We start from the raw sequence: 13,085 nt of genomic DNA on the forward strand, positions 1-13,085 counted from the left end.
ACATATCATGCCTGCACACCGTTTAAGCAGCTTAGAAAGGACTACAAATAATCTGGAATAGCCAAAATCAAATTATGCGCAGGGAAAGCTTCATTGAAGAAAAAACGCACAAATAAGTCTTTTTTGCACATTCCTTTGCACTGTCAGATAATTGTGCATTATTGATTAATGACTATTCCAGTTTATATGTAGGCCATCTTTAGTCAGTTTAAATCTTGTGCATAATAAATATGTTCCTTTTGGCTATTAGAAGCCTTTAGCACACCCTTTATAAATAGCTTACTTATATACTCATCCATAATAAGGGTTTTTTTTAAGTAATGTACTTAATTTCCCCCTTTAAAAGATAAGACAGAAAAAAATCATCTACTAATAAGTATTATTATTGATTTTATCTGTTTATTCACATTTAGACAATTTAAATCATAACAGAAGTAAATACTTTTCAAAAACAAAGAATGCTTCTTAATCATTTTATTAATATTTGGTGAACTTGACAGGAACTGCTGTCTGAACAAGAAAGGGATGAATTGCTCAATATAATTGGACAAACTTGGGAAGAGCTTGATTCAAGTGCCAAAAGTGAATTCAATGAAGTCAAGAAAGAAATAAAAGACTTGCAGGTATTTCTTTTGTACAAAATGAACTGATAGAGGCCCTTACCCTGACCCAACACATAGATATCAAATATTTCATTTAAACCAAGGTAAAACACTAAGAAACGAAATAATACATTCCCCCCCCCCTTCCTTACTTATTGGAGGGAAGCTACTCTGTAATTCACCTTGTCCATCCGTTAGTCCGAAGAAATTTTAAGTGAAGATTTGTATGACATATGCCCATCTAATCTATTTATTGTTTTGTCTATCTGTCTGTTATTAAGAATGCTAAATTGATTTGATTCCTAGATTTTGAAGGTTTTGTGATTTTCTCAACTCCTTTTCAAGATAAAGGGCTGAATTTTCAGGGATTAATTAATTTTACATTATACATATTTTCACTGAGGTTTATTAAGATTTGTCTAAAAATTGGGGTGCTAGATTGATTCCTAGATTTTTAGGTTTTTGTGATTATCTGGATTGACGGCTGAAATTATCACGGATTGAATATGCACATATTTTACCTATTTCTATCTAGTTTCATTAAGATTTGTCTTTTAATTACGGTGCTAGATCGATTCCTAGATTTTTAGTTCTTGTGATTTTAAATGTTTCATGATTTTCCTATTTTTTCAAGTTAATGTATATTATATGCCATTATTGTGTTTGTTTCCAATATCCATTCATAATTTTTGAGTTTTGCTACTTATGGATCTTGTCATCCTTGTTCATTTATTGGAGGGTTTGTTAGTTTGACTTGGGGCAACTAAATAATGTATTGGACTGTATCACTGTATTGGACTAAGTGTATATTATTAAGGTTTAAACAGAACTAACTACATATTATCAATTGGTACAAATAAACAGGATAAATGGATAGCAACACAATAATTTAGTTATCAGCTATAAACAAGTACATTTCCAGGCAATTAGAACCCCTATCCCTTCCCCCCTGTCCTGGAGAATAGGTTAGGAGTGAAAACCCAGGTGAATGATATATTACATCAACTTTTATACAGAATTAATTTTCACCTACGAATAAATTTAGACACATTATTGAAATAAAATAAGGAGCATAGGTATTCCAAAACTTATGGGTTGGGATTTTTCCTTGCTACACAAAACATTTGGTGACATTGAAAATAAGTTTACTAAAGCTATTGACAGTTAAATCTTGCACCAGAAGTACCTAGAAAGTCTTATTGAATTTAAATGGACATTTTGGCAATTTTGCCACTGATATTAACGTCTAAATTTATTTAGGTTTTTCATATTTTAGGCAACCTATAAGTTTGAACAACTAGAAATAATGATTGTTTATAGGGCGGTGCTACGAATTGTGCTATATCTACCCTCTTTGTAGCTTTAAGATTAAAGAAATTAATATTCTAAATTTTATTTCATCTACAACCCCCTCCCCCTTGACGCCTTTAGGGTAAATAACTGTTTTAACATTTTTTCACAATTTTCTTTTAAAAATTTATGCTTACATATTGCTATTTAACCCATAAGTGCCGAACCGGGTTTTAAAACCCGGTGCCAGAAAATGTAAAAAAAACCGGTTTTCGGCTTCATAATTGCATCATTCTCAGTATGAATCCCCCCTCTACTACCCTGGCTTTCATTTCCCCCTGGAGCAGGTAGTTTTGCTTACTTCCGTTTGCCGGTATAGATCAACAAAGTTTGAAAATCATGAAAATTCAAAATACCCCATCTAACTTTTTTGTTTTTATAGTAAAGTCGCTGATTTTTTTCGTTAAATCTAAAGTTTATTGACAAGTACATCTATTTGTGAATTCGTTTTATTTAGATTATTATTTTTTATATGATTTTTTTATCGTTTTTTTACGCCCTATATAGGCCCGGTTCGGCATTTCCATTTTGAGTCTGAAATTTTTATTACCCTGTTTCACTAATAGATCTTTTTTGACAACAACAACAAAACAGGGTTTTTTTACCCGAAATCGCCGGCTAAACACAAAATTTGAAATAAATCGCTTCGTATTATACTTGTAGCTCTTTAGATTACATGAGGTTGTGTAGTTTTCAATTACGGATCGTATCAAAGTTCTAAAAACTGTTCATCTCACTTTTGGCGTTCAAAAATTACATTTTTCGATTTTTGGTCAAAATAACCGGGTTTATACAGGTCAACCGGGTTTTAAAACTGGGGGAAAGCACCAAAAACGGGTGTTAATGCCTGGTTGGTATTTATGGCCAAGCCGAACCGGGTTTTTTTGCAACTTTCCTGTGCACGCCACTAGAGCAAAACAAAAAAATACGAATTCCGTTTTGACCATTATAAAGCTTCCCTGAAACTTACAGCTCGATCGGCCCATAAAAGTGGCGCTCGGCACTAATGGGTTAAATAAAATATAATTAGAATATCACAATTTACAATCTCTATGATTTTTCTCATTTTTTTTTTACTTTTCTGGAACACATTGTCATGGCAATAAAATAAATTCAATATAATTTTTATACAACTATTTATGTGCTTTTAAGTGTGTCTTAATATCTCTTATAGTTTTAGAAATAAGAGACGAGAGTTTCTGAAAAAACCTCTTAATATTTTTTTTCAGGGGAGTGTTAAACTTCTGTTAGATATGGTTGCAAATATGAATTATCTCAGAGGATGTGAATATATTCATCAACAATTTGATCTAATGTCAAACATGGATTTGGTGGAATGGGTCAATGAATTTTATCAGAATAAAAACAGATTTAGTTTATATCTAGCTGATTTCAAAGAAGAAAAAGTGAAGTCCTATCTAAGCTATGTCTATAAGAATAAATGCTCTGAAAACATGCAGCCCATGTTTCAAGCTTTTGGGTAAGATTTTGGATACATTTTACCATACTGATTTTCCAGTTTAGTATGAAAGTAACTAATCATTAACAAAAGTCTGTCCTTTTTTTGTCTGTTTGGTAGAAACAGATGGGGGGAAACAATGTCTGTCATTCAATCTAAATAGAACACTACATATTTTGTGCAAAAAACGTTTTTACATTATTGTTTTCATTTATTTGTTATAACAATGAATATCTGCTCTATATCCAAGTCTTTGATGTTCCTTCGGGTATTGTGATTCTTGTTTAAAATCAAATCTAATTCAAAATTCATTGAAATTCTTCATACTAATTTCAGGTTCCTTGTGAATTCTAGAGAGTTATACAAGCTTATCCTTACTACTTACTATACAAATATCACTGATCATATATTTGATAAAACACCCAATTTAAATCCACTAGAAAATGTTTCAAAAGAGTTAGAAAAATGTGAAAAAGATCTTGAAGAAATAGAAAAGGCAGCAGACAGTGTTGTTGGTGTTACAGAAGGTGGTTTCATTGCAATGATGAAATCTAAAGAAAACCTGGGTAAGATAATTTTTATGACAAATTTAAAACGGTTTTTTTTTGGTATGATAAAGTGATAAGAATTAACTTATGTGTATTACAACTAATCTAGGCACCCACCAATCTATAAATCTGATAGATTTAAATTTCTATGTAATAAAGCAACCTTAGATGTTTTGTTTAATAAATAAAGAAAACACATTGTTAATTGAGATTTTATCAAAACTTAACTATTAATATCTTCTTACTTTATTAGAAATGTATTGGAAAGAAAGTACTATATTATAAAGTGATTAAATTTTCATAAATAATCAAATATTATTCTCTATTTGAGCCTTTTATTTTCTTTAACTTTAGGTTTTGTTCCAAGATTTCAAGACATATCTGATGATAACTATGTTGGAGACTTCAGTCAAAATTATTTAGTTATGATGCCAATGGATGAAAATGAGAAATACAAATTATTTTCCAATGAAGGCAAGGAAGCTTTGCAATCACCAAGGCCATTATTCATAAAATGCAAATCTACAAATGATGATTATAAGACCATTGTTGCTATGAAGGATGGAGTTGTTCACCGAGCTACAGGATTCAGGACAAAGTTCAAAAATGGCTCTGAATGTTTAGGGAAAGTAACATCAACAAATGTTCTAATTCTGTACATTAAGGCAGTCAGTAAGGAAATGGAGATTTATTCAAATGGCAATGTAAGTCAATGGAAGAAAGAATTAGTTTGGAAAGATTCAAAGTGAGTATTTCAATAGATCTTGATTGATAATTGACTCTAATGTATTTATGTGATAATTTTTTTTATTATTTAGGCTAATATTCTTGTTTAAAGTCTAAAATCGAAATCATACCTACTGAAAAGTTTTTTTAAGGGAGAAAAAGAGGTTCACTGAATATTTTGGACAAACTCCTGAATATTATATAATACATCCTAAAGGTAAAGTAAAAATTTAAATTACTGTTTTAAACAAAAGGGGATGTTTCACGAAATGCATTTGAACTTAATTTAGTGAACCGCATATTTTTTCATGGTTAATTGGTTAAACTACATTTATATAGCATATATTTGAAAGAATTTCAATTTTCTACCACGTAGTTTTGAAAATATCAAGACTTGAAAATCTCTTGTTATGATATACGACGCAATTTAAAAAGACAATTTTCAAGTCTTGATATTTTAAAATCTACGTGGTAGAAAATTGTAATTCTTTCAAATATATGCTATATAAATGTAGTTTAACCAATTAACCATGAAAAAATATGCGGTTCACTAAACTAAGTTCATGTGCCTTTTGTGAAACTACCCCTTTAATTAATCCCAATTTATAAAAGAAATTGGGCGCTTTCCCTTTTAAGCCTGGAAGTAAATCAAAAATAATATCAGTCAATAATGCTATGGGAAAAATGGGAATTACTCAGCTCCTATAAAAGATGAAACTTTTTGACAACATTCCCATCACATAGGAGAACAACTATCTCTAAAACATTAATGGCGGTCGGACTGCTCTTTAGCAGGCTTTGGACTAGTTTTACATTTTTCACATTTTTATATCTTTGGTGTTCATAGTTTGAATTTAAAATTGTTTTAGTGATATTAAAATTTAAATTTCCATTGTTATTTTTTATTTCTTGCTTTTCTCCTAAATCTGGTGTAATAGTCAGATTTTCAACAGTTTTCAGTTAAGAATATCAAAATGAAATTTACTGCCTCCTCAACCGCTGGTAGGCCCAGGTCAAGATGTACCTGTCCAAGCTGGCGAAGTTCTCCTTGATAGTGGCAATAAGGAAGGTCTTTGTGATATGGGCACATCTATTGGTGCATGCTTCAAAGTAGCCCCAGGCCCAAAAGTCCATTGAATTAAGATCAGGCTGCTGGGAGGCCACATTTCCTTAGGAACGTGAGTAAGTGAGAAGTGTTAAGCTAGAATGATTTTTTCTACTATTTGGGAAATTCCATGACAATTCAGCTAGGGTTGTCAGTACAATCCATAGTCTATAATGAGTTTAAAGTTCCCTGTATATGGGTCCCTGAAATAAAGAACCGAGAAATTTTTTTGATTTTTGACATTGTTGACATCTTTAAATCTGCTTTGCTGGAGTACTACGGCCAAGCCATTTCAGATAGAGAGCTCTAATCTTTTCTTGTGGTTTACTTATCTATCTAACAGTATCTCCAGTGTTCCCTTGCCGAGAATCAAGATTAAACCACCAGCGCATTTCGAATCTGCCTTGTTGAACCTATGGGGATCAGCTCGTGGTACACATCCTCCATCGTCCAAAGATTTATATAGGCAAAAAGTTCTTATCTAAGCTTTTTATAGTGAGTTTAAACATTCTGATCAGTCAAGTAGTTTTGGGGCTATGGATGTTTAATATAGAGCATCATCCATTGTAATGGGATTAAGTACTCTAACACCCAAGGATATTAGGTTAAGTAACATCCATCAGACAAACAACCCTTTGATAGCACAACCTTTGTCTGAGAAGTCCAAACTGTTGCATGGTAGTGAGTTGCGCCAAGGTTTTTGGGCAAAGGCATTCCCCCATCCCTTACAATTTATGTTGCACACCCGACACAGCAACAGTAGGAAACATTTTTAACATCTTTAGTTATGATACATTGTCACCCGTGATTTGAACCTATCACCCTGGCAACGAGCAGATGCAATCGAGGGTATATTATAATTTTAAATATAATTCTTTCAGTTGCCAAGCGGATAAAAGATAAGCCTGGAGTGGATAATAAGGACAAGAAAATAAAGCTATGGTTGACAGGGCACAGACCTTTGTTGGCTCAGAGACTGGAAGAGAGTGGTTGTATGCTCCAGTTCCTGGATAACACTTCTGGACCAAGCCCACTTTCAGTTATTAGCCAATGCTATAAGCAATTAGGTTTAATATTGTTGAAAGAGAAAGTTGAGGTAAGAAGATGTAAATTTTAAACATCTATAATACAAAGTAGCTTGATGTCTGTCCGTCCATCCATCTGTCCTTTAAGATCTTGGTAACCACTGAACCGATTGGATTCTACTCTTCAGGGAATATATCTAATGGTCCAGTGGTGTTTTTTTAAGCTTCACCCCTATCCCCCACAAAAGATTTTTTTTGGGCAGGTAATTAAAACTTTGGTGGTCGCACTAACATAGGTACCTAATTTGTTTTCCAGCAGGTAATTCTAACTTTGATGGTCGCACCACCACAGCAACTTATTTTTTTTTACCTCTTGGGGCTAAGCCCTTGGAGGCTAGGGGCGAAGCTGCTTTTAAACACCGTGATAATAATTCTTTTATATGTTACATGTCAACTTGGTATATAAAATAATTCATGTTTTTTTCTTCAAATAATTAATGATGTAAGAGGAAATAAAAGGTGATTTTTTATGTGAGGAAAAAAAAAAGGGGAGGGTGAAGTATTTTTAATTGCTTTTAAATGGTTCTTTCTTAATTTATAAGTGTTTAAGAATGATGTCATGTATTATGAAATATTTTTGTAACTAAGTAAGTATATTCTTTTAGGGTTCAGACAAGAAAAAAAAGGATTTCTTAGAGATAATGCAAGAGGATAGAGATTCTTTTGCTACAGATGCAGCTGTTGACTTCAATGAGCTGAAGACAAAATATGTAAAAACAAAGGTATAGGCAACAAATATTTATTCCTAACTAATCACTGCATAAATGGTAGTGTGATTGATTGAAGTCAGGGGGATGGTGGCTTTGAATCTGGTCTATAGTGCATCATACTAGAGACTATAAAAATGGTACCTGTTGCTACTATGTTTGGTGTTTGACTCTAATAGTGAGAGATAAGGAGAATGCCTTTGTCATATAACAGGGGCAACTCACAGGATAACCAGACTTAGTGTTGATGTTTGAATGTTATTTAACCTTGTTATTCTACATCATTTGAGTATCACATATTGTGCAATGTTTTTAATATCTTCCTTGGAATTTACCCAGCAATTAAGACTTTGACTGCTATACTAACTTAATCATGCTAGAGGCAGATGAAAATGCTCTTGAATATTTTGTGAGTTTTAATTGCAAAATATTTTCTAGAAATAATATACACATTAATAAGAATTGTTCTTTTATAGTTTGAACTTCAAACAACTCTGGAAATGTTACATGAACTATGGCCTTCCTCTAATTTCAAGTGGATCCTAGATAAAGTGGATGGAATGCTCTTACAATCTGATATGTTACCTTTATGGGCTTCAATGTTTCACAGAGGTATAGGTGATTTTCAAGACAAAAAAAATTATTTTGATGAATATAAGATTGGAGAGTTTCTGAAAAAAATATTCCACAAGAAATGTGAGCAATCATTAGAACCACTGTATTGCGCTCATAGGTAAGAATAGCTTAAATTACAAAGATGTGGAAAGTGTAATGTGTGATGTCATAAAAACCCATCTCTTGTTTATGGGTTTTCTTTCCCACTTCTCCTCTCGCCCTTCCGTTTAGTCCTATTTTTTTATGACGTCACACATGTCATTTCTGCATCGTCTTAAATTACTGATTTATTAGATTACTAATGAAATGATTACTTATGAAATTAATTTAGGCATTTTAAAAATAAATAAGAATGATCAAAAAAAAAATGCAAGTTTTATCTTCATTTCAGGTTCCTAATCTATTCAAGATCATTGTACTCTCTCCTTCACCTTACCTATTTGGCATTTGTTCCTGAGAAATTCCTGGAGGAGCTACCTGGCCTTAATCCTTTTGAAGAGGCCATTGAAGAAATAGAAGCCACAGAGTTGTGTGTGAGGAAAATAACTGATGTATGTAATTCAGTGCTTTCAGGTAGGAATCATCTTAGGATTATTAATCCTTTTTAGATCATGTGTAAGGCTTTTAAAATGAGTTAATGATTAGAATATCAATTAGTGCTAAAAAGTACTTGTTCTTGGCAGATTTTTTTTTTGGTTTCTCTTGAAAAAATTTCTTCTATTTTGCAATTTACTGTTTCAGACTGTATAGGACTATTTTGATGTGTATTGCTTGAAACTCATTAAATTAAAAAAATTATCTCTTTAGATTAAGGTTTAATTTTAATTTTAAGCTACATTCGCTTCAGGCTTTCTTTAGAGGTATTTAACTAAAAGAAATAAATTCCATGTTGTAGGATTTTTTGAAGCTGCTTTGACTGCCAAGCCTGAATGGAAACCTCATCTATGTAAGTATCATTAGACATCCTATTTTATAAAAAAAGTAAGAGTTTTTTGTCTGTCCCAAAGGATCTTGCTAACCGCTGAACCGGTAAGGTTCTCCTTTACAGTGAAGCTTCCTATAGGTCCTGGGAAGGTTTTAAACTATTTTTGGGGAGGGTGTCTTCACCCCCCTCCCTCTCCCCCCCCCAAAAAAAAAATATTTTTTTACTCTTTTGAAACTCAAATTTAAAATGGGATGACTTTTCCCCTGTTACCTTAAGTGCCCCTTCTAGGGGCGTAGCCCCTAGTTTGTATATAAAGAAATTTATTTTCTAATCACTTTAGATATATACAAAACACATCTGAGATTTGTGGCTTAAAGGACGCCTGCAAGAAATACCACGCTTTAACTGCTGAAAGACTGCCACAAGTAGACCCAATACCCCAAATTTAAAGCCTTCAGATTCAATAACAAAAAAGTTCTAGGCATTTCAAAATAGCATTTTATGTACAATGAAAATTTTCAAAGATTTCCAATGCTTATAAAAGAAAAAACAATATTAAATTACGTCGCCTAGACACAAAATAATGACTTTATCTTTGTCAGAAACTTACATTGCCGGTAACTGATTACATTTTTACAATAAAAACACCACATCTCATAGTCAAAATCCATGAAAAAAATTCGATTTAAATTGCATTTTTAAACGAAAAACATAGCGGAAACAAATGGGGAAACTCAGCTGTGATTGGTTGCTTAGCTGATTCAGCTTTCTGATTGGCTACAGTACATTCGGTACAACGCAAGTTAAACTTAATTTTTTTTAATGATTTTGACTATAAAAATGGGTACTTTTATTGTAAAAATATAATTAGTTACTGGTTGCCTAAATCTATGACAAAAATAAGCTTATAGTTTTATTTCTAGGCCACGTAGTTTAATTTCAAAATTTCTAACATTAGCATTCAATATTTTTCAAAATTTTCATTGTACATAAAATGTCATTTTAAAATGCCTAGAACTTTTTTGTTATAGAAGCTGAAGGCTTCAAATTTGGGGAATTGGGTCTACTTGTGGCAGTCTTTCAGCAGTTAAAGCGTGGTATTTCTTGCAGGCTTCCTTTAATTTTGCAGCTTTTGAGAGAAGAAAATTAAAACTTGAGATCAGAACATTTTTGTCTATGTCTGTTTTGATCTAAGTTCAGCAGTGTCTCTTAAAAAGCTGGACCATAACATTGGCATTTTTAAATTAATAATCTTCTGAAGAATACTTACAAATAAAATAATAAACAAGGATAACAACATCCATAGATAAGCAGCTCAACAAATCAGACAGACAAATAAAAACTGACTGATTCTTAGAAAACCTAGAATAATTTCAAAAATCAGCGTAAATACGTCCCAAAAAATCTGGATATGAGCATTTATTCAACTTTTAGGGGTAAAATATACATGGAGGGGGGGGGGGGGTGCGGATCGGAGTAAAATCCAATATTATAGGTGTAATAATTATGAAAGGGCATATTGAATAGAAAATAAGGATGACAACATCCATAAAAGCAAAGCTCTGAAACAGTAGGACAAACGGAAATTAACACTTTTATAGTGTCAGAACTGAATAATCAGAATATGAATGAATAAGAGTCACAGCAAAATTGTGAGTAAATTTGTTGAAAATCTTCTTGATACAGGATAATGTTTATGGACATACTTACATTTTTACAACTTGATTATAGAGTTGCTTTGCCTATAATATTGTATGTTTTGTCCAAGGAATCACTATACTAAAAATCAGAACTATCAGATAATCAGATCACATAAAGATTTGTTGTAAAAAAGTAAAAAATCAACATGTTTAAAATGAACGTACAGACATTCTGGTAATGATTATAGAGTTGCTTGCAACACTTTCTAAATTTCTAAATCCCCATGCAAAATTTGAAATTGATAGGAAAATTTTAACATGCCTAAATTAACTGAAAAAACTATCCGTCTCAGATCGACGTACGGACTGTCCCTAATTATAGAAAAGCATCACTTCTAAAAACAGCAATGTAAATATTTGTGTGTCTGTCTGTGTGTTTGTACCGAAGAATCTCGCTAACCGCTGAACCGATCGGGTTCTCCTTTACAGGCTAGCTTCTCTTAAGTCCCGGGAAGGTTTCTAACTATTTTCTTGGGGGTGAGACACCCCAACCCCCCCCCCCAAAAAAAAAATGAAAAATCCCCCTACAAAAAAAAATTCTAAAAGCGAAGCTTTTCTATAATTAGGGTTGGTCCGTGCGTCCGAGATAGTTAGCTTTTATTCGTTAATTTAAGCATGTTAGAATTGTCCTATCGATTTCAAACTTTGCATGGTGATTCCTGTAGTAGTTAGGTACGATTTAGAAAGCGTAGCAACTCTATAATCGTTACCAGAATGTCCGTACGTCCATTTTAAACATGTTGATTTTTTTACTTTTTCAATAACAATTTTTTATGTGATAAAATCATCTAATTGATCTGATTTTTTGATTACTGATTCCTATTATAATAAGGTACAATATTATGAGCGAAGCATCTCTATAATCAAGTATTAAAAATGTCAGTATGTCCTCAAACAGAATTCTGTATTCAAGAACTTTTGCAACAAATTTACGTATAATTTTGTCAAATCTTATATTTTCATATTTTGTATATTCAGTTCTGACACTCAACAAAAGTTAATGTTCGTCTGTCATATCGTGTCAGAGCTTCGCTTTTATTGATGTTGTCATCCTTGTTTTTTTGAATTTTAATTACTAATATCAAAAATGAGGGGGCACCCCCCCAAAATTTTTTTTACTTTTTCTTTAAAATCTAAAATAAGAAATTTAATTATTAAATACGACTCTCTCCTCAAGTGCCCCTAGAGGCCTATAGGGGCGTTGCCGCTAGTACTTACTAAAGTGACTGACTGATGAAAATAAATGAATTATATAAAAGTTAATGAACAAAATTAATCTAGGTTATGTCCCTGATTTTGCTGACATACCAAGAACTGATGAGAACTTTGTTAAAGATGAATGCTGGAACAATTTGCAATATGGTGGGTCATACAACTATAAGAAGGATCACAAGGTGTATCAAACAAAGCAAGTACCAGGGTTCACAAGATTATATGATATTGATACAAAGGTAGAGTTAATTTATAGATATGAAGATAACAAACTTCAGGATGGAGGTTTCAGAGCTATATTTATGGATGGAAGTTCTCGCTTTGGTAAGCGTACATTTGCCAAAAGTGCAGATGATGGGGAGGAGGATAGGTTATGTCGTTTATTCAAACATGCTATTGGGAATATTGAGTATGATGAAAAGATTTGGGTAAATGGTAAGGATAAAGACTGGAGAACACTCACTGAATATACATTTAATCCTGACAAACTTGAGTGGAACAAAAAATGATTTGTAAATTGATTATTATTTGATTTATTGATTTATTATCAAAAGCCTCACTAGGAAGCTATGGTCAGTAACTTAGGTATGTTAGAATAGCTCTTCTGATTTTAAACTTTGCAAAAATTATTCCTATATTGGTTATTAGCAGCTTCGCCCCTAGAGGCTTCTTGTTGGCACTTAAATATTTTCTTTCAAAATATATCTAATTTGAGAAATAGTTATTTATCGCATTGTATTATAGACAGTTTTCCGCGGATATTAAAATAATAATTTATAAAATTAAAACCAGTTTTATAAGTTCGGGCCCTCCTCAGGGCTAACAAAACTGGTAATAATTTTATGATTTTCATTTCAATATTCATGTAAAGTTGTCTGTAATACAATGCTATAAGATTTTTCAGTATGGCTGAGAAACAGTTCTAATCCAGCGGATATTAATCGGTTTTAAAGCCATACTGGAATAATACTTATTTTATCTTTAGAACAAATGAATGCTTTCAAATGAATTGATAATTATCAAATAATAAATACTTTCACAAAAATACCTT

At 32.2% G+C, this 13,085-nt stretch overlaps 1 protein-coding gene across 1 annotated transcript; it reads left to right on the plus strand.

Moving 5' to 3' along the window:
- Positions 1 to 504: 504 nt before the first annotated feature.
- On the plus strand, positions 505 to 12,543 carry LOC145324616 (uncharacterized). The gene is made up of 11 exons (XM_080167198.1): positions 505 to 623; positions 3,182 to 3,432; positions 3,748 to 3,977; positions 4,314 to 4,704; positions 4,838 to 4,902; positions 6,672 to 6,886; positions 7,481 to 7,597; positions 8,059 to 8,315; positions 8,589 to 8,770; positions 9,093 to 9,143; positions 12,104 to 12,543. The coding sequence occupies exons 2-11, from the start codon at positions 3,206 to 3,208 to the stop codon at positions 12,541 to 12,543; spliced, it is 2,175 nt and encodes a 724-aa protein (XP_080023324.1). The 5' UTR covers positions 505 to 623; positions 3,182 to 3,205.
- The last annotated feature ends 542 nt before the right edge of the window (positions 12,544 to 13,085 follow it).

Source organism: Acartia tonsa, chromosome 7 (assembly GCF_053477335.1).
Source record: "Acartia tonsa isolate MP-2025a chromosome 7, ASM5347733v1, whole genome shotgun sequence".
NCBI lineage: Eukaryota > Metazoa > Arthropoda > Copepoda > Calanoida > Acartiidae > Acartia > Acartia tonsa.

Coding starts and splice junctions, on each gene's coding strand:
- LOC145324616 (XM_080167198.1), top strand. CDS start 3,206: ATGGTTGCAAATATGAATTATCTCAGAGGATGTGAATATATTCATCAA. Junction 3,978..4,313: donor GAAATCTAAAGAAAACCTGG/GTAAGATAATTT, acceptor CTTTAACTTTAG/GTTTTGTTCCAAGATTTCAA. Junction 4,903..6,671: donor TTATATAATACATCCTAAAG/GTAAAGTAAAAA, acceptor TAATTCTTTCAG/TTGCCAAGCGGATAAAAGAT.